The 19,917-nt window shown below is 44.8% G+C and overlaps 1 protein-coding gene across 3 annotated transcripts in view; it reads left to right on the plus strand.

Moving 5' to 3' along the window:
* pcnx1 (pecanex 1) overlaps positions 1-19,469 on the plus strand; it is a 43,268-nt gene extending 23,799 nt beyond the window's left edge. For all 3 annotated transcript variants that reach the window (XM_086158655.1, XM_086158665.1, XM_086158672.1), the window contains 23 exons: positions 1,064-1,235; positions 2,431-2,541; positions 2,692-2,783; positions 3,442-3,551; positions 3,893-3,998; positions 4,792-4,884; positions 4,967-5,117; positions 5,482-5,623; positions 6,533-6,710; positions 7,551-7,659; positions 8,303-8,432; positions 8,540-8,598; positions 9,770-9,985; positions 10,799-11,052; positions 11,135-11,365; positions 12,528-12,628; positions 12,900-13,050; positions 13,134-13,364; positions 14,193-14,467; positions 15,249-15,427; positions 16,213-16,643; positions 17,333-17,473; positions 18,177-19,469. In XM_086158655.1, the coding sequence (XP_086014781.1) occupies positions 1,064-1,235; positions 2,431-2,541; positions 2,692-2,783; positions 3,442-3,551; positions 3,893-3,998; positions 4,792-4,884; positions 4,967-5,117; positions 5,482-5,623; positions 6,533-6,710; positions 7,551-7,659; positions 8,303-8,432; positions 8,540-8,598; positions 9,770-9,985; positions 10,799-11,052; positions 11,135-11,365; positions 12,528-12,628; positions 12,900-13,050; positions 13,134-13,364; positions 14,193-14,467; positions 15,249-15,427; positions 16,213-16,643; positions 17,333-17,473; positions 18,177-18,317 (3,804 nt within the window). In that variant the 3' untranslated portion in view covers positions 18,318-19,469. The remainder of the gene's footprint in view (positions 1-1,063; positions 1,236-2,430; positions 2,542-2,691; positions 2,784-3,441; positions 3,552-3,892; positions 3,999-4,791; positions 4,885-4,966; positions 5,118-5,481; positions 5,624-6,532; positions 6,711-7,550; positions 7,660-8,302; positions 8,433-8,539; positions 8,599-9,769; positions 9,986-10,798; positions 11,053-11,134; positions 11,366-12,527; positions 12,629-12,899; positions 13,051-13,133; positions 13,365-14,192; positions 14,468-15,248; positions 15,428-16,212; positions 16,644-17,332; positions 17,474-18,176) is intronic.
* Positions 19,470-19,917: the final 448 nt, after the last annotated feature.

The raw sequence follows: 19,917 nt of genomic DNA on the forward strand, positions 1-19,917 counted from the left end.
TCTTTGCCCCTTCAGTGGTCAGGATGTGACACAGCAGCTGCAGGAAAGTCTGGGTTAAACGCAATTTTGTTTTGTTTTGTTTTTTTTTTACCTTGTAAATGCAAAACATTAATGACAAACGTTAACGTGAAATTATTATAGTTTAGTTTCCCGGGACTCCCCAAATGTTTTGGTGGTTAATTTAAATCATGCCGACTCGCGCAGAAATAATAAAAACTTCCACAAAGCAATGTGATTGAGAAAAGTAAATACACCAAAGGGGCCGCTAAAATTTTTAATAGGCTTTTAACTTCCAGGTTCTTCTTCCGAGATCATAAGTGATTCCAATTACGTAAATAACCTGAACTCTAAATCAATATCAAGAAGCGAAAAAGAACTGAACTAAGCCTTTTGACCTTCTTTGAGACGTGTTTTTTTTTTTTTTTTTTTTTTTTTTCCAATTCTGTGTGTGTGTGTGTGTGTGTGTGTGTGTCTTGAGAGATGATGCCGCTTTTTCCCCTGCGAGTGTGTCGCTCCCTCCTCCCTTTGCGTCAGTATCCCGATCTGAAACGGCGTCTTTTATTAATGCAGCTCCCTCTCTGCTGCAGGCACGAGCTTTAAATAGCTGGGCAGAGTTTCGACCACAGCTCCCTCGCTCGCTCGCTCGCTCGCTCTTTGTCTATATTTCCATTCCTCTCCCTCTCTTCCCGGCCCTTCTCCTCACCTCATCTCACCTCCAGGACTTTTCTTCCTTTTCCCTCGTCGCAGCGTCGTCGGGACATGTCGAGCGAGCCCGGTCTGTGTAATCTGATTGTTGGCGCATGAGTGACACGGATAAAACCCGCTCATAGTTTGCCAGCATTATTTCTTTATTGCCCTTTCTCTCTCTCTCTCTCTCTCTGTCTCGTCTGAAACATTATACTCTGTTTCTGTTTATACCTGATGACAACGATGCGGCTGAATTCATCTTTTGTTTTTTTTTTCCCGATACCGCCTCATGAGAACGACGACCTTCAAATGACCACCGCGAGAACGCCATGACGAACCCCTTCCCATCCCCTTCCTTTTCCTCTCCTCCCGTCAGGGTCACAATCGTATCATCGCCTACAGCCGGCCTGTCTACTTCTGTTTGTGCTGCGGCCTCATTTGGCTGCTCCACTACACCAGTTTGAGGACCACGTCGGCGCGCATCAGCCTGTACGGGGTCGCGCTTACCAGCTCCCTCATCTTGGCCTCAGCCAGGGACCTGGTCATAGGTAAGGTCTAAGTGAATCGGTAATAGTGGTGTGTAACCGTCCCGTCGAGCCGCTCGGGGCCGGAGGCGAGTCGCAGTTCACCAAAGAGAGCGATGGAGGTGGAGGCTGAGTGGATACACGGCCCCTGTTTTGACACTGTAATATTAATATTATGCAGCCTTAGGCCGGAAGTGTGCGTCTGTCCTCGCTGACGCTTTAGAGCAATAAAACAACCGATATTCATATCACCGGCTCCCGGCTGCCGGGTCGCGACCGAGGACACTCCGAGAGTTGTGCGGGAGTGGCAGGGAGGAACGTCAGCTTTATTTAGAAGTCAACTGAACGTCTTCCACGGGTCTTTTCATTTCAAGGACATACATTTCCCACAATGCACTGGCAAAGAATAGCCCAGAGGGACCGTATGCCATGATGTCACACGAGTCCGCGGCTCACGCCAGCCATGTGGCCAAAGACGAGCGTGACTGATTTCTTCAAATGTGACAGAAAACCTCAGTAAAGCCCGATTGTGTGTTTGTGCCGTTCTTTAATGGGTTGAAAACACACATTTCGAGATAAGAGACATTTATTACAGTGAGTTTTATCCCATTTTGTACTTAGTTTATGACTACCGGATTGTTTCATGGTTTATTCCGTGTGTGTGTGTGTGTGTGTGTGAGAAGTTTTTTCAGTTCATTCATTAAGCTTCTCATGTATCTAGAGTTTGGTCATAACTTCCTGGGCAAGATAATATGCTGAAGAGAGCTATAGTTTTCTATAGTTTTTTTTTTTTTTAGAGCCTCGACAGAATAATTTGTTGACCAGTAAATTTATGGGCGGGGAGGGTTTCTTCACAAGTTTTCTTTTTTTAGTTGAAAGACGGACCTGCGACGTCACGCCACAGGAAAAAGATTCACAAATGAACCATGTGACGATGAATGAAATGCACGGCGATGTGAAGGAGCTCCATCCTCATCACTGCAAAGACCTGTTTATTTGCTTTGAGAGCGTTTGAGCTGTTCCATCAAACTGCAATCAGCTGTAATTGTTGTAGTTGCCATGGAGACGTGCACCAGTGTAAACCAATAATATTTGTCGCTCGCTGATAAACACGCAGAACAGCCGTTCCTGTCCTCTGCAGAGTGTTGCCCTGGATGTAGTTTTAACATGAATAAGCTATTTTTGTAGCAACACTGTCACCTTGTGTTTGCCTCCACAGTTTTCACTCTGTGTTTTCCCATCATCTTTTTCGTGGGGCTGCTGCCGCAAGTCAACACCTTCGTCATGTATCTCTTCGAGCAGCTGGATATCCACGTGTTCGGGGGCAACGGTGAGTCGCGGAGTCGTCGCGCCTCCGTCCCGGAGACTTTGACCTCTCCGCAGTGAGGAAAGACACCGCGTCCTCCGAGCGCTGATTTGCATTCTCGCCGGGCCGTCGGCTCGAGCGTCTCTTTGCTGACGCCTTCTGTGCTCCCCGCAGCGTCCACCAGCCTCCTGTCAGCGCTGTACAGCGTCCTGCGCAGCATCGTCACCGTCGCCCTGCTCTACGGGTTCTGCTACGGAGCTCTGAAGGTGAGAGCGAGGGGGATCCAATCTCCGTGGCCCGCGGTCGCCCCGCTCGTACCCGCAACCACCGAAATACGTCTGAACGCAGTGGAAAAGTGTGCTTGGCTTCTTTTGGCTCATGAGAAACCAGCGGTCATCAGTTTTTAGGTTGTCTTAATTCTCCAGATATTTTTTTTTTTTTTTTTTTTTTGTTACTCCCTCTGAATTTCCTGCCACCGTTTGGGCCAATTCTTGAATTTATCAGACAAACATTCCACGACTTTCTCCCACCAAAAATGATTGGTATGTTTTCTCACCAGCTTTATCCGCTGGAAATTTGAATTTGCTGTACAAAACAAACAAAGCTGTATCATCGTACTGCGCGCTCACCGAAAGCCATGACACAAACTGTCGTCGATGTATTTGCTTTACATTGCAATTGTAACACATGAATGTCTATTTCAATATAGTTGTTACCGTCTGTTGTAAAGTCACTTATTTCGTATCTAATAAGTGCATTTTCCTTACTTGGTAAGTAACGTTCCCCCAGTTAATCCTCTAATCCACCCGCGTTTTAAATCGTGGAAAAAAGCCACTATTAAGAACGTCAGCTCTGTTGAGGATGACGGCTAAAGACACCGACATTCTGTACGGGATCATTCTAGATGTTCTTACTGTGCCGTAGGAAACCTGGGAGCCTCACCATATCCCCGTCCTGTTCTCCGTGTTCTGCGGCCTGTTGGTGGCAGTGTCCTACCACCTGAGCCGGCAGAGCAGCGACCCTTCTGTCCTCGTGTGAGTTTGCCGTCGACTTCACTCTCGAGCGTAACCGGAGTATCCGGGGCTGAGTCACAGCTTCTCAGGGAAATAGATACCGCGGTGTTTCATATTATCCGGGGCCAAATCGTCTCGAGACGAAAACCGCTCATTCAAAGTTTTTCCGTCCCCGCCTGCCTCGCGCCTGTGAGAGAAATCGGTGTCAGAGGAAAACCTCTGTGATTTTTCTCCCACTTTGGCTGTGGATTTTTCTGAAATTAGTTCAGGAATATTTATTTTAAAGCAGACCTCCTCCTCCTCCTCCTCCAGGGGCGTCACCATGTTGAAATCAGCTAATATTTGTGCTTGTTGCTTTCCAGCTCGCTGATCCAGTCCAAGATTCTGCCCAATTTAAAAGATAAAAACCCAGAGGACCCTCTATCCGAAGTACAGGACCCTCTACCTGGGAAGCTGAGGAACTCAGTGGTTTGTTTTCGTATTTGTTATTTACCGAGAAGAAAGGAAAATTGGCAAACTCCAATTATTCCTTATGTTTGGTGCTGATGCAGTGTTGAGCCAGACGCCTGTCACCGGGTAATTAGCTTAGCACGCTAAAGGGAAGCGGAGGGACTCCTTTACACGTCACACACACTAAAAGCTTTTGTACCCTTCCACTGAGGACAGTGATTGTACGTGATCGTGCTAGCATGCGCGCGCACACACACACACATACACACACACACACACACACACCAGTCATTGGAGTCCAATCAGAAAAGAAGCATTTCGAAGGCTGTTTCCTTGTAATGCTCAGATGTAATAAAAAAAGGAATTTACATTTGGTGAGAATCAGCATCGTGATTTTACTGCAGAGTCATTTTAATCAGTTTATCGCCGTTAAAAACTTTGGGAGCTGATGTTTTTCCCGATGAGCTCTCTACAGCGTGAGGCTCCTGCGCAATCACTGTTCCCAGGGGTTGTCGGCGAAAGTAGTTCGGCCTTTAGATTTGCTCCGAAAATTGCAACGTCTGTTATTATTTCATGATGACGTGAAAGAGCGAGTCACAACATGGACTGTGCAGAAGTTTCATTTCATGAATGTACTAACTCTACTACCCACCATCTACTATACCGTAGGATGCCACCCTTCTCCCGTAAGTTAGATAGTACTAGTTATATTTTGTTTATTAAAAGCAACAGTAGCCGTTCCCCAAATCAACTTTTAGTTCTATTGCTGTTCATTGCTCCACCTCAAACGCTTCTCTGCTCACCTGCGTAGAATGAGCGTCTGCAGTCGGACCTGATCGTCTGCGTGGTCATCGCTGTCCTTTACTTCGCCATCCATGTCAGCACCGTGTTCATCGCCCTGCAGGTACAGTAAATCTCCATCCCCTTGGTCGGGTCGCCAAAAATGCCTTTTTACCTGCTCATGATCCCGCTCTCCGTCCTCGCAGCCTTTCCTGAGCTACGTCCTTTACGCCCTGCTGGGTGCAGTGGGCTTATTCACCCACTACTTGCTGCCTCAAGTCCGCAAGCAGCTGCCCTGGTACTGCTTCTCCCACCCGCTGCTCAAAACCAAGGAATACTACCAGTTTGAAGTGAGAGGTAAGTCACCGGACTGTTTCCCCTGCCGTGACGGGAACTCAATGTACATACGCTTTATCGCGCTACTTTAACACAAAGTGCCTAAATGGTTGCCCACAAGTTCATTACCCGCGTTGAACGCATTCGGTGACTTTATGATATCTTCTTCTGTCAGCGTACCTGGAGATTTCTGAACACATAGGGTACTTCAGCATCTGCAGAAGTTCTTGAAAAAATATTTCCTGGGAAAGTAAATGGAGAAAATGTCATTTAGAAAAACAGCTTTACGAATGTAACCATTTCCATTTGAAATATTTGTCTGCGATCGCGTCTCGGTCTTTTGTCGAGCATCTTGACTCGTTTCAAACCCGTCGGCCGTGACCAGATGCAGCGTACGTGATGTGGTTCGAGAAGCTTCACGTGTGGCTGCTGTTTGTGGAGAAGAACGTCCTGTATCCTCTGGTGGTCCTCAACGAGCTGAGCCGCAGCGCCAGAGACCTCGCCAGTCCAAAGAGGCTGGACACAGAGTGAGATCTCCTTCTTCACAACCACACCTCAGTTCATCTTTATCGTTCCATTTCCTGGTATCTCCGTTTTGTTTATTTTTATGCCGAGCCCAATCTTGTTTCTTTTCCTTTTTTGTACGGTTTTGTTATGGATCTGATTTTTTTTTTTTTTTTTTTTTTTTTGAACATTTATTAGAGCGGGTTCCTTAACAGAATCATACACATTCTTACAAAATATCATAACAAGATACACATTATACAATATTCTTTATAGGTCACTTATTTCCTCAATAGCAAGCGAAAAATAAAAGAAAACTTAAAAAAAAAACACCAAAAAAAAAACCCACAAAAAAAACATCTTGCTCATTCAAATAGAGATAATATCTTCAACTCTCCAAATATTTTTTAATGGGTGCCCATTTGTCAAGATATAGGTCTGTCTGAAGTGGTAAGTTTGCTGTTCTGCGTTCCATGCAGTTTCCATCCTTAAGCCTCTGACGCCGCTGGTCCAGTAGGTTTGTGGGGTTTTAGCCAGTTTACTGGGATCATTTTATGTGCAATTAATAGAAGAACTCTGAGCGAAAACACCTGGTTTTTCCTTAAGTCGCTTGTTGATGCTGTACCCATAATAAATTGCTGTGGATCAATTGGTCTGTTTAGTTTTAAAATCTCACTTATTTGTTTTTTTACCTCTTCCCATGGATCTGATTTTAATTCATGTTTTTGCCATAATTACAAACCTAATTATCGAGCTTGTTTATACACGATCCCAAGACACCTGGAAAACTTGAAAAATCCTGTGCAAACTCGATCTGCTGCCCCAGTCACAGTTACAGTTAAATGCTCTGAAAGAGGAAACATAAACTACATAAATACCGATGCCCTTCTTTTCAGGGTTATATCTGATTTCATATGAATACTGTCGCACAGGCTGGGCGCTCTGATGATCACGGTCGCAGGCCTGAAGCTGCTCCGCTCCTCCTACAGCAGCCCCACCTACCAATACGTCACCATCCTCTTCACTGTCCTCTTCTTCACCTTCGACTACCGACACCTGTCCGAGACGCTGCTGCTCGACCTCTTCCTGATGTCCATAGTTTTCAGCAAGGTGGGAGGATTATACCAGATTTGCTCCGTCTCTGCAGAGAAAAAAAAATGTCGTCATATTTGACATCGTGATCGTGAATGCGACAACATTTGATTATTTTTCAAATGTGTTGTCAATGTATGCGACATTGTTAATAGATGCTAACACATGGCTAAAATAGGGGTAGATAATTAGATGGATAGATAGACTTTATCAATCCCAAAGGCAAATTAATTTGTCATAACATTCACATAAGGGTCATCGAATATTCTGCTGATAATAGGTTACAGTTCTTTATAGTTATAGTTCATTGAAATGCAATTCCTATTTCATTGTATTTCTTATTCTTCCTCCTTTCTACTATCATCTATTACTGTTATGTTTTTTACTTGAAACTCTGGCACAACAATTTCCTTCGGGATTAATAAAGTTGTTCTCATCTCATCTCATAGCAGAGCTTAAATGCTAACACATGCTAACAAATGACAAGAAACAGCAAACATAATAACATCGGGCTATTTCACGACGACAATGTCATGAAATACTCAAAGCTTTAAAAACAAACAGACCAATCTAATTGTAGCAGCATTTCTACAACGCTGAAGTGAGACTATCACGTGGGTAATTCAGAGACTAATGTGTTTACATGCCCAACACAAGCACAACGTGGATGTCAATGTAATTCCTAGCCAACGGATGATGCTGCTTGTCCAGCGTACGCACCGAGCAGCTGTTCCATTCGAAATGACGATCATCTCAAACGATTCATAGCTTGTGTTTAGAATGTATTTGGTTTTAAATTGGAATATTTGCAATATTTTTGGTCTTTGTATTCACAAATGATTTCTTTCTTTTCACCAGCTGTGGGAGCTGTTCTACAAGCTGCACTTTGTCTACACTTACATTGCCCCCTGGCAGATCACATGGGGGTCAGCCTTCCACGCCTTTGCACAACCCTTCGCTGTGCCTCGTATCCTTCCGCCGACTTCATTTACGGTCTATGACACACTTTGAACACATGTTTACCAGGTACATCTGTACCACGAAAACAGGGTAATAACCCTTATTTTTACAAAGTTGCTGTTAATGGTTCCATTTTGTGAAGGTGTTGTGGAGGTCATGTTTGCAACAGCACCTTCTGTCGGGTCAGATTTCGATAGAAAGTATATCAAATACCAACGATATATAGTAAAAAAGGAAAAAAATCTAGCATTTGTGGCGAGTCTTTGGTTAAGCAACGTGTTGAATAAAAAGCTGGGCTCTATAGCCCTTTTCTTCATCACTCATATAAATGGAGCTATCAGCTAAGGGTTGGAAGTGCACGAGTCAGACGTGATGATTGTAATAAATTACCATAGTGACCAGTATGTTGAGTACCAGCTTTCAGGTATTTCTTTTTTATAGTAAAGTGATTTTACCACTCCCAATTTCCCTTTTAAATTCTGGCATATTTTCAGGACAGATGTATTTTCTTTTCTGAGTAAAAGGTGACCTTTTAATGGCCTTAATGTATGTAGACATCCAGTTTTTATTTACAATAAACACGATGTGGGATACTGCGGATTCTCTTGACACACATGTATCTCTGGCGACCCTTGACCTTTGCCCTTCAGATTCAGCCATGCTGTTTGTCCAGGCTGTCGTGTCAGCGATCTTCTCCACCCCACTCAACCCCTTCCTAGGCAGTGCCATCTTCATCACTTCCTACATCCGCCCCGTCAAGTTCTGGGAGAGAGACTACAAGTGAGGAACACACACAGCAGAAATATTTCAGACTTGAATTTTTCCTCTTGATTTCAAGCCATAATTTGCAGCTGAAATGAACTCTTTCGTCTTTGGTCTTCACGCAGCACCAAAAGAGTGGATCACTCCAACACTCGGCTCGCCTCTCAGCTGGACAGAAATCCAGGTGGGGGTTCAACACCTTCGTTTATTGTCTTGAATAAATTCCCATGATCTGTTTAATACAATTTAACACCAGCCGCAGTGTGACACAAATATCCTCCGCTGGAAATAATGAGAGCTGCTACACCGGATGGAGGGATAGTGAATATTTTGGTAGAGGGATGCTGGAATTGGAGCTGCCAGGCAGGAGGTCTGGAGGAAAACCAAAGAGAAGATATGAAGGTAGTTGGTGTGAGAGAGGAGGATCCAGAGAACAGGGTTAGATGGAGATGGTTGATTCGCTGTGGAGACCCTTGAAGGGAAAAGACCAAAGGAGAAGACGACGACACTGGATGGAGTTAGAATTGGGCATGGAAAGTGACCCACGCCAAGCGAAATACAGCCTGACATTTCGCTCAGGGATCTTAAAAGCAGCCTGGTTTTACCCACCTAATCGGAATACCGGTGTAAACGGTGGCCACTTTTAATTTGCTACGTAAACGTGAGCTGCAATTCTTCTTCTCCTTCTTCTTTTGGCTTTTCCCTTCAGGTGTCGCCACAGCGAGTCCACTTTCTCCATCCAACCCTATTCTCTGGATCCTCCTCTCTCACACCAACTACCTTCATATCTTCTCTCACGACGTCCATAAATCTTCTCTTTGGTCTTCCTCCAGACCTCTTGCCTGGCAGCTCCAATTCCAGCATCCGTCTACCAATATATTCTCTATCCCTCCTCTGTCCATGACCCAACCATCTCCGTCTGGCTTCTCTGACCTTCTCTCCAAAACATCTAACATGTGCTGTTCCTCTGATGGACTCATTCCTGATCCTCTCCATCCTGGTCACTCCCAAAGAGAACCTCAACATCTTCATCTCTGCAACCTCTCGTTCTGCCTGCTGTCTTTTGGTCATTGGAACAGTTTCTAGTCCAAACATCATCGCTGGTCTCACCACTGTCTTGTACACCTTACACCACTGAAACACTCGCTGGGCGGGACTGAGACATGAAATGTTTAAAGTACTTTACAGAAATGTGGCAACATTTTTACAAGATAAACGCGTCGACACCAATAAACACCAAAAATGCTATGCCGCAGGGAAGGCTGCCGAACAATTTAATCCTTGAAATAAAACGACATGGTAAACATGCAAGGCATTGATCTGCGCTCCTCTCTTGCTCGTTTCACCCGTTCCAGGCTCAGACGATAACAATCTGAACTCCATCTTCTATGAGCACCTGACGCGCTCCCTGCAGCACAGCCTGTGCGGAGACCTGCTCCTGGGCCGCTGGGGAAACTTCAGCACCGGCGACTGTTTCATCCTGGCCTCCGACTATCTCAACGCCCTGGTGCACCTGATAGAGATCGGCAACGGCCTGGTCACCTTTCAGCTGCGGGGGCTGGAGTTCAGAGGTGTTTTCTCCAAACACATTGTTTATTTTACCAAAAGTGTGTGTAGTTTGGTTGAATACAAATTTCCTCCTGACTCACCGGTGCTTTATCGTCCCGTGTAACCGAACCGATTCCTTATCAACGTAGCAACGTGTGATTTTAGAGGGGAGAAAAAGCCCTTCTAGCAAAGTTACTCTGGACGGATAGAAAACGAGGAACTCATCTAAGGATTTGAAATCATCACTTGTGTAACAGCAAAGTTAAAAACTCCAGCATTGTCAATTTACTGCTTTGAATGCAGTAGACAAAAGTAGTTTTTTTTTATTTATAATTCCTTTTGTTTTTTTGTCAACTGTGGGTTCTTCCTCATCCTCCCACGGAATACAAACAGTCTGTAGGTTCATTGAAAAATTGTCTGTGTGAATGGTTGGATGTCTCTATATGTAGCCTTCTTGGCCAGTGACAGCTGGGGTTGGCCCCACACACACACACACACACACACAGGCATACATACATGCAGGTGTGAACAGAAAAAGGCTCTTGTCTTCAAATGACAAGTATTGATTGAAAATGAATAAATAATATTCTGTGAATTAGATACGACATTGCAGAGGATGCAGAACAGGGTTGTTCCAACATTATGAAGGAAAGGAAGCAGATCTAGCATCTAGGAAAGCGGAGGAGCCGGATTCTGAGGATCCGAAAAACAATCATCGTGGAGAATTCGTGGCTATAAATCAATGGCAATGTGACGGGAGTGAAATTGTCTGACGGAATTTGTTGTAACATGATAAACACTTCGCTGACATTACTGTTGAATTTTCTACTCTGCAGGCACTTACTGCCAACAGAGGGAGGTGGAGGCCATCACTGAAGGAGTGGAGGAGGACGAGGGCTGCTGCTGCTGCGAGCCGGGCCACCTCCCTCACATCCTGTCTTTTAACGCCGCCTTCGGGCAGCGCTGGCTGGCCTGGGAGGTGCTGGTCACCAAGTACGTGCTGGAGGGCTACAGCATCACCGACAACAGCGCCGCGTCCATGCTGCAGGTGTTCGACCTGCGACGCATCCTCACTACCTACTACGTCAAGGTCAGCGGGTGAAGGAGTCGGAGGCTTTCTTGATATTCACCGCCATTTATAGAAAGGCAAAATGACCTCCTCCCACCCTCAGGGTATCATCTACTACGTGGTCGCCTCCCCCAAACTGGAAGACTGGCTGGCGAACGAGACCATGAGAGACGGCCTGCGAGGGTGCAGCGAGCGGAACTACGTGGACCTGGACCCGACCTTTAACCCCAACATCGACGAAGACTACGACCACCGGCTCGCCGGCATCTCCAGGGACAGTTTCTGCGGCGTTTACTTGACCTGGATCCAGTACTGCAACTCTCGAAGGGCCAAGGTAAAGTCCAGAAAGTCGATCTGATCCTGACAGTGGGGCTGGAGTCTGTTTGGCAGATACCGTTCTCACCTCCATAACATTAAATAACGAGCATATAGATTCCACTTGTCAAGAAGAGAGGAGCTTCGAGTAGTTTACCTGTGAAAAGCAAAAAAAGAAATATTCACCTTTTGGAGAAAAAAAAAAAGTGTGAAGGTTTGATTTTATTCATTAATTGGAAAAGAGCAAATACACAAAGCATTTAAAGCATTTCAATTTGATTCATTTCTAACAGCCTCAAACCGACTGATGGCACTGTGCATATTAAATACGCTGGCATGTGTTTTTTATGATGCAGATTAAAGTATTACGATTGTCATATTCATGAAATTGGTCTTTTCAGTTAAAATTATATGTACGTCATTTATCAAACATCATCTAAAAAATGATCAAGGCTTTGTGAGTCTTGATCATTTTGCTTAATCCAGCACGAAATTTGGAGGTCTGCATTCAAATATTTAGAAATGAGGTAAAATGATCCTAAACAATCGCAAGCGTACCAAAAGTAAATCAAAATCAAGACAAATAATTGGATCAATGGATTGACGCATATTTGTCGAGATGCCAGATACTACAATGATGTCATTGAAAAAAGGATATTCGATCAATAAACGAATCGCAACCGATTCTGGATGTCTGCAACGGGAGAAAAATGAGGGAAATTAAAACGATGCTGCTCTGGCGGTTCCAGGGGGCCGAATATGTCACCCTTTGATCATCTTTAGCACTTTCCTCCATCCCTTCCTGGTCAATGACTTGCTTTTAAGGAATAAGAATAAGAATAACTTTATTTATCCCGAAGGAAATTCTTGTGCCAGAGTTTCAAGTAAAACATAACAATAATAAATAATAGTAGGAAATTGTATTAACAGTAAAAAATGAATAAATAAATTAATTAATTAAAAAGGGGGGGGGGCGGGGGGATAAGAAATACAAATAAAACTATAAAATGTCAAAAGGTCTTAAGTGCAAAGATTTGAAGATTCCCTGCAGCTGAAGGAAGAGGAATTCAATCAAGGAAGTTTGATGTGAGGTGAAAAAGAGACACTAAGATGAATTGCTGAGAGCCATCCCTGAATAGAGTCGTGTGTGTGTGTGTGTGTGTGTGTGTGTGTGCCTGCAGCCTCTGGACAGCGAGAAAGACTCCCCCCTGGTGCTGCTGTGCTTCGGCCTGTGTGTGCTGGGAAGGCGGGCCCTCGGGACGGCGGCTCATCACATGTCCAGGTTGTTCATTGACGGTCGGCGTGACGAGTCAGCCATTTTAAAACGGGTCAAGGACAGAGACGATTCGTGGAGGGCAGACATGCCGACTCCGTGTCAAATCGTAATAAAATCGACATCCCTGCCCGTGCCGTCCCCTCCGTGCGCTCTGAATGTTCAGCCTGGAGAATTTGACAGTTTCAGTCCTCTATCTCCCGTCTTGTTTATGTTTACTATTTGTGTCACGAAAAAACACTGACCGACCCGTGTCCGCGCTTTGTGTTCTCCGCCACAGCAATCTCGAGTCCTTCCTTTACGGACTCCACGCGTTATTCAAGGGGGATTTCCGCATCTCGTCCGTGCGAGACGAGTGGATCTTCGCCGACATGGAGCTGCTCAGGAAAGTCGTGGTGCCCGGAATCCGAATGTCCCTCAAATTGCACCAGGTGAGAAACGGCGAGCATTTTCACCCCTCGGGGGTCGAGCTTTCCGTAACCGTTGCCTCCCCCCTTCCCCCGGCCGCCGCCAGGACCACTTCACCTCCCCCGATGAATACGACGAGCCGGCGGTTCTGTTCGAGGCCATCTCCTCCCACCAGCAGAACCTGGTCATCGCCCACGAAGGCGACCCGGCCTGGAGGAGCGCGGTGCTCTCCAACGCCCAGTCGCTGCTCGCCCTGCGCCACGTCCTGGACGAGGGGACCAACGAGTACAAGATCATCATGCTCAACAGGAGATACCTCAGCTTCCGTGTGATCAAGGTGGGCACGGCATTCTGCCGGGAATCAACTTTGATAAAGTCTGGCCGACCGATCCAGACGAATATATTGGTGTCAGTTCATGAAAGCGTTGCTCATCAGTGCTTTTCTCCGTCAACGGTCTGATGGGTCTGTTGCATCCACGCTCTCTCCGGCCCAGTTCAGACTTCGATATTTGGTTGACCGGGTTTCGGCGTCCGTGATTTCAACCATTTGATTTAAATCCCTTGTTTTGAAACCCAGGCCTCCTCCAAGAGTCTGTATTTTAACTTTGACACAATGATATTTTTCTCGATCATTATATATATTTTTGAGCATTGATGTTTGACCTTTTTTCTTCGGTCCTCTGGGGATTTTAAATCAGAACAAAAATTGTTGACCATTACATTACATTTGGCAGATGCTTTTATCCAAAACAACTTACAATAGAGGACATAAGCACTGCAAATAACACTTGCAAATACAAGATGCACAGGAAATATACAGAACAGTAAGCTGGGGTTTTGTTTTTTTTGACAAAGACGTACACAAACATACACACACACACACACACACACACACTGCATAGCCTAACTTGGTGCCTAACCTGATCTGGGGCAGCTCAAGCATCAGCGCAGTAAAACAGTAACAGACTTATGTCATTAAACCAAGTGTTTTCAATCTTACGTCGATTTTCTTTTCTGCATTTAAAGCGCGCAGCTTGTTGTCGGAGACTAAGGCTTTTCCGTGCAGCTCAAACATTAGCCAAGTCATTCATTTCACTCTAGTTTCCGTGCTTCTGGAACATGATGTGGATCACGGCGCCGGCGTTCAAACAGGTTTTGCCCACAGGTGAACAAAGAGTGCGTCCGAGGCCTTTGGGCGGGACAGCAGCAGGAGCTGGTGTTCCTCCGAAACAGGAACCCGGAGCGAGGGAGCATCCAAAACGCCAAGCAGGCCCTGCGGAACATGATCAACTCGTCTTGCGACCAGCCAATCGGATATCCCATCTACGTGTCTCCGCTCACCACCTCCTACTGTAACTCGCACCCGCAGCTGGGACACATCCTGGGAGGCCCCATCAGCATCGGCAACATCCGCAACTTTGTGGTCAGCACCTGGCACAGGTGTGTGGAGATGCAGGATAGCAAGCCTCGCTGACGCGGCGCTGAAACGTTTAGTTCTTGTTCCGCATCAACATGAATTACATGTCACAGTTGACGTTCTCAGCTGGTCACCACTGGATGGGCCAGGATCTTCACAAGAGAATGAAATGAAAGGCTCTGTTGACGTGTCCCGGAAAACACAGAGAACAGCTAAATATCCTGAGAAATTTAGAAATGAAGTTTGACCAAGATTAAAAATGAACATTAAAATCATATTACATTACATTACATTACATTGCATTTGGCAGACGCTTTTATCCAAAGCGACTTACAATAGAGGACATAGGGACTGCAAATACACTTGCAAATACACGATGCACAGGAAATATACAGAACAGTAAGCTGGGGTTAGTGAGGTTTTTTTTTTTTTTTGGACAGAGACACACAAACGTACACACACACACACACACACTGCATAGCCTAACTTGCTGCCAACCTGATCTGGGGCATCAGCGCAGTAAAAAGTCCAGAAAGAGAAACGTTTTTACCTGTTTCTTGAAGGTTGAGAGAGATGATGCTAGTCTTGTTGCTTCTGGAAGTTTGTTCCACCACTGAGGTAGTAGAACTGAGAACAATTTTGCCTGAGATCGCTTAGAGCGAGCAAAAGGTACTGCTAGTAGGTTTGAATTAGAGGAATCCTAACCTGTAAACTAAAAAAGGAGATAGAAATGACCTGAAAATGACTCAAAATGTCCTGAATGTAAACCAGGAAAGACTGTCGCCATGTCCCCGCCTCCCGCAGGTTACGGAAAGGCTGCGGCGCCGGTTGTAACAGCGGAGGGAACATCGAGGATTCGGACGCCGGCGGGCTCTCGTGCGGCAGCGGCAACGGGACGGGGGGCGACTCCCAGCAGAGCTCCATGTCGCAGGGGGGGACGTCTGGACCCGTCCCACCGCTCTCATACCAGCCGCACACTATAGGTGGGTTTAAAACCAAGCCTCGGATGTATGCGTTGCCCCCTTTGGAAGATCTGCGCACCCTTAAATATCAGCAAATAATTATCAACAAAAAACAGTTCTGTGATAATTAAAACATTTTCAACGGATCATAATGTTTTCCTTTTTTAATTTGTACTGCCGATTGTACTTGTTTTTAGCTTTATCCAGCCCACTCGTAGTTTTTAATTTGATCTCATTTTTTACTTGTTTCGAGTTTTATCTACTGCTTCCGTACTGTCTTTAATTCAATCACATTTGCACCTGTTTTTAGTTTATCTACTGTTTTTTAATTTGTACTGCCAATTGTACTTGTTTTTAGCTTTATCCACCCCCTTGTACTTTTTAATTTGATCTCATTTTTTACTTGTTTCGAGTTTTATCTACTGCTTCCGTACTGTCTTTAATTTAATCTCATTTTCACCTGTTTTTAGTTTATCTCCTGTTTTTTATTTTGATCTCATTTTATTATTGTGCTGTTCTCTGCTTTGCTTGTAAACTTGACGACCCTGAAAATGAGGGAGACCTCAGTGGTCTTACAAGTATAAATAAAGGTTATTATTGTTATTATTATTATTATTATTATTATAACATTTTTCGAGATCGCTTTAAAATCAGCAAGAATTTACCCTAAAGAAGCAAACTGAAGCACGGTGAAAGATGCTCCATCAATAGCCAACAAACTCATCTCTGTACCCATTTCATGGAGTCTAGTCAGCAGATCTTCAGCGTCACTCTGTCGTCCTCCTCTTCTTCCTCCGTCTGTCCAGGAACCAGTCAGAGTTCTCAGTCAGTTCAGTCCGGCCTGGTCCGACAGTCCCCGGCTCGGGCGTCGGTGGCCAGCCAGTCGTCGTCGTACCGCTACAGCAGCAGCCGCCACTCGTCCCTGCGGACGTCCACCACGGGGCTGGAGCCGTGCCGCCGCTCCTCTACCAGCCAGCTGTCCTTGCGCACGCTCCCCACCTCGCTGCAGCTCAGGCTGGGCTCCACCTCGGACTCGGCCGGCCCCTCCGCCTCCCTCTCCAGCCACAGCATCCCCCCCTGCAAGCGCCACACCCTGGTGGGCCTCCTGGGTAACGACGGCCTGAGCGGAACGGCGGGCGACCCCCTCAACCAGCACCATCACCATCACCCCCACCCGCAGCAGCACAACCCCGCCGCATCCACCATGCGCAGGGACGACATCTCCTACAGGGTGCAGGTTTGTGATAGTCCCCCCCTCCTCCCCCCCCCCCCGGCAGGTCTAGAAAACACAAGACGACGGTTGTTATTTTGTTTATTTACGATGTAGTTAGGTTTTAATTCATTAAACAGAGATGCAAAAGAAGTTTTGGCGATTCCCAACAGAAACTGACAGGCGGAGCTTCCAGTTAAATGTCGCGGCTGGAAAAAAAATCTGGATTGTCCAGACAAAAAAAAAAGAGGCGCAACATCTTGGTTTCCTTGAATATCTTGTGTTGCACTGGACACATGACCAAATGATGTAATCCATTCCTGTCATTTTAGATGCCTGAAGTATGAAATGAACTGAGAGCGAACAAAAAGAACTACCAGCAAAATAGAAAGCAGTCACCCTGAATCCGTCCAACGTCAATACTTCACTGAAAAGACCCAGAATGAAGTAGAAATGTACGGCAAATTACTGACACATAATCTGAAAAATAGCCAAGGGACATGTTGTTAGCTGGAAGAACGTCATCGTTTCCATTCTTGCTATTAGATCCTTGTTCAAATAGAATCTGTGAAAGGGGCGGGAACCTCCAAGCCTCCGGGGCAGCTGCTTTTAACTTGATCATCGGGGTTTAATACGTAAAAGAAAATATTTGCTGAGGGTTCGGCCGTGGAAGCTCCGTATCGCAGTAACCGTGGCACTCGTTTGCTGTCAAACAGATCATGGATGTGAATCAGGTGCTGGAGAACATCAACCTGTCCAAGAGGAAGGAACTGCAGTGGCCCGACGAGACTGTGAGGCTGAGGGCAGGACGCACCTGCTGGAGGGACTGGAGCCCCATCGAGGGCATGGAGGGACATGTGAGTCCATGACGGTTTTCAAACCGACCGATGGCACTGTGCATATTAAATACGCTGGCAGGTCGTTTTTTTTTTTTATGCAGATTAGAGTATTACGATTGTCATATTCATGAAATTGGTCTTTTCAGTTAAAAATGATATGTGTGTCATTTATCAAACATCATCTAAAAAATGATCAAGACTTTGTGAGAATATCCTTAAACCAGCACGAAATTTGGAGGTCTGCATTCAAATATTTAGAAATGAGGGGAAATGATCCTAAACCATCCTAAGCGTACCAAAAGTAAATCAAAATCAAGAGTATGTATGATAATGAACAAAAGACCTTACCTAAAAAAAATTCCAAGAAATGTGTTCAGTCAAATTCCCCTGAATATCAGTAAGAAATGTATTTCAAATAAACAAAGAAATAACCAGACACATTAAAAGAATGTTCAAATACAAGGATCATAAATGTATGAGTTCAGATCAGTGCCGCTCTCCCTTTTTATGAGAATATTGACTGGTTTTCAAATAAATTCCCCAGCCATTCAGTCACTTGCCCTCATAAGTCAAAGTACTTGTTCCCATCATCATCATCCGGTTTATACCTGTGTCCCATTTTCCAGTCTGCATCTCCCGCTGTGACCTACTTGCTCCACTATAAAAGTTTCAGAAACCCGAACGGACTTTTTCAAATGCATCCCTCTGCCACCCCCTGCAGGTGATTCACCGGTGGGTGCCTTGTAGCCGAGACCCAGTCAATCGCTCCCATATCGACAAGACCATCCTGCTGGTACAGGTGGAAGATAAGCTAGTGCCCATTATTGAGACTGGAGTCATAGAGCTGGGGGCCGAGGTTTGACACAAGCACACCAACACACTCGCGCGCACACACACACGCATCCATACGTACACGTCATGCGCGGCAACCTTGTGTGAAGACGAGGCCTCCCCTGGCCGCCGGCGGGACGCGGGAGCCTGCCGGAAACCAGGAAGCGGAAGTTGCGTTGTACGTCGTTCCCCCACACCCCCCTCCCCCATCCCCCCCATACCTGAGCGCTGAGGGGGGGAAAGGAAGCCAGGGAAAAGTGCAAGCAGAGGCAGAGTGCGTTCATCCAACATCCTTTCCTGCATTGGCCAACATCCACTGAACCTGCCTTGCTTCGCATCTCAGAAATGCTGCATGACAGTAAAAAAAAACGAAAACAAGAGAAATACAAGAGAGAAGTTAGTTCTTGCTAACTGCCGATTAATTTCTATGCATTTCATTGACTTTTTGTTGGCGGTTCTGACGAAGCTGAGTGTAAACGAGCGCATGGAGATATTTCTCATGTGTGTTTTTGTTTGTCTTTGCATAATTTTGCCAAATAAGCCTGGTGTCGAAAATCTGCCATGGTTTCACTTATGAGGAAGCTTTTTTTTTTTCGTATTCTTCGCTGCCATGACAACAGAGGACAAGAAGACTTCAGTTTCTCTGTTGTCATTCCCTTTTGGATTAGTCTGAAATTTGCAAGATTACTTTGCGCAAAGAAAAAAAACTTGCACTATTATTTTGTTTAGTTTTTTTAATTTACAGCGATGCACTACAATCTTTAAATAATATCACATTTTATTTATTACAGACTCTGAATGGCCATGGTTACTGATGCCTTGGGAATGAAAAAACAAATGCAATCACCGTTCCATTTTCAGCCATTTTTATTTTACTATTTTATGTTTGATAAACTTGAAAATAACTTTTTACTGTATATGATTACATCTATATCTATATATATATTTACACAAATATATATATATATAATGTCAATGTATAAAAGATTTGTTTTCAATATTTATTACTGTGAACATGGTATTTACACTTTGTTACAATCCTTTTGTTTTTCTGTTTTGGGGACAAAGGTTAATGTATTAAGGACCATTGGTTGAAAACAAGATGCCGAATTTTTTGGATGGATTGTTTAACTATTTAACTTAATTATTTTCTATATTGAAAAATAAAAGTTTGATTTATTGCTGACATCTTTTAAAAGTTCTCCAGGTGATCGTCGCCATCGTTGTTGTCATTGTCAAAATTCAAACATTACCTGAAAATGTTAAAGAAAAAACGAGACGGGGAAGTGGATGAGAAATCGCATTTCTATTTTTTTCTTCTTCTTAATCCGTGAGTCAGCGCAGACAGTATTTTTTGTTTCTCAAAATATAATTTAAGGTTGAGGTCCAAAGTGTGGGTGGGGATGCCCCACAAGGGTTTTGATTCTGGGTAATGTTAGATTGGTTTTCCAGAGCTCAAATTAATTTTAATGTTATTACAAAAAGCCCAACTAAGCCTCTAATATCACAACATTTTTTTTATGAAACAGTGACATTTAAAGAAATTCAAATATGTTTTTTGAAGTCATGTTAGAGGATATTTGAACGATTTCAGGGTCTCAGGGGCTGAGAAATGTCAATGGGGGGGATTT

This window comes from Fistularia commersonii, chromosome 1 (assembly GCF_037954325.1).
Source record: "Fistularia commersonii isolate RoL2024-O1a breed Wild chromosome 1, RoL_Fcom_v1.0, whole genome shotgun sequence".
Lineage (NCBI taxonomy): Eukaryota > Metazoa > Chordata > Actinopteri > Syngnathiformes > Fistulariidae > Fistularia > Fistularia commersonii.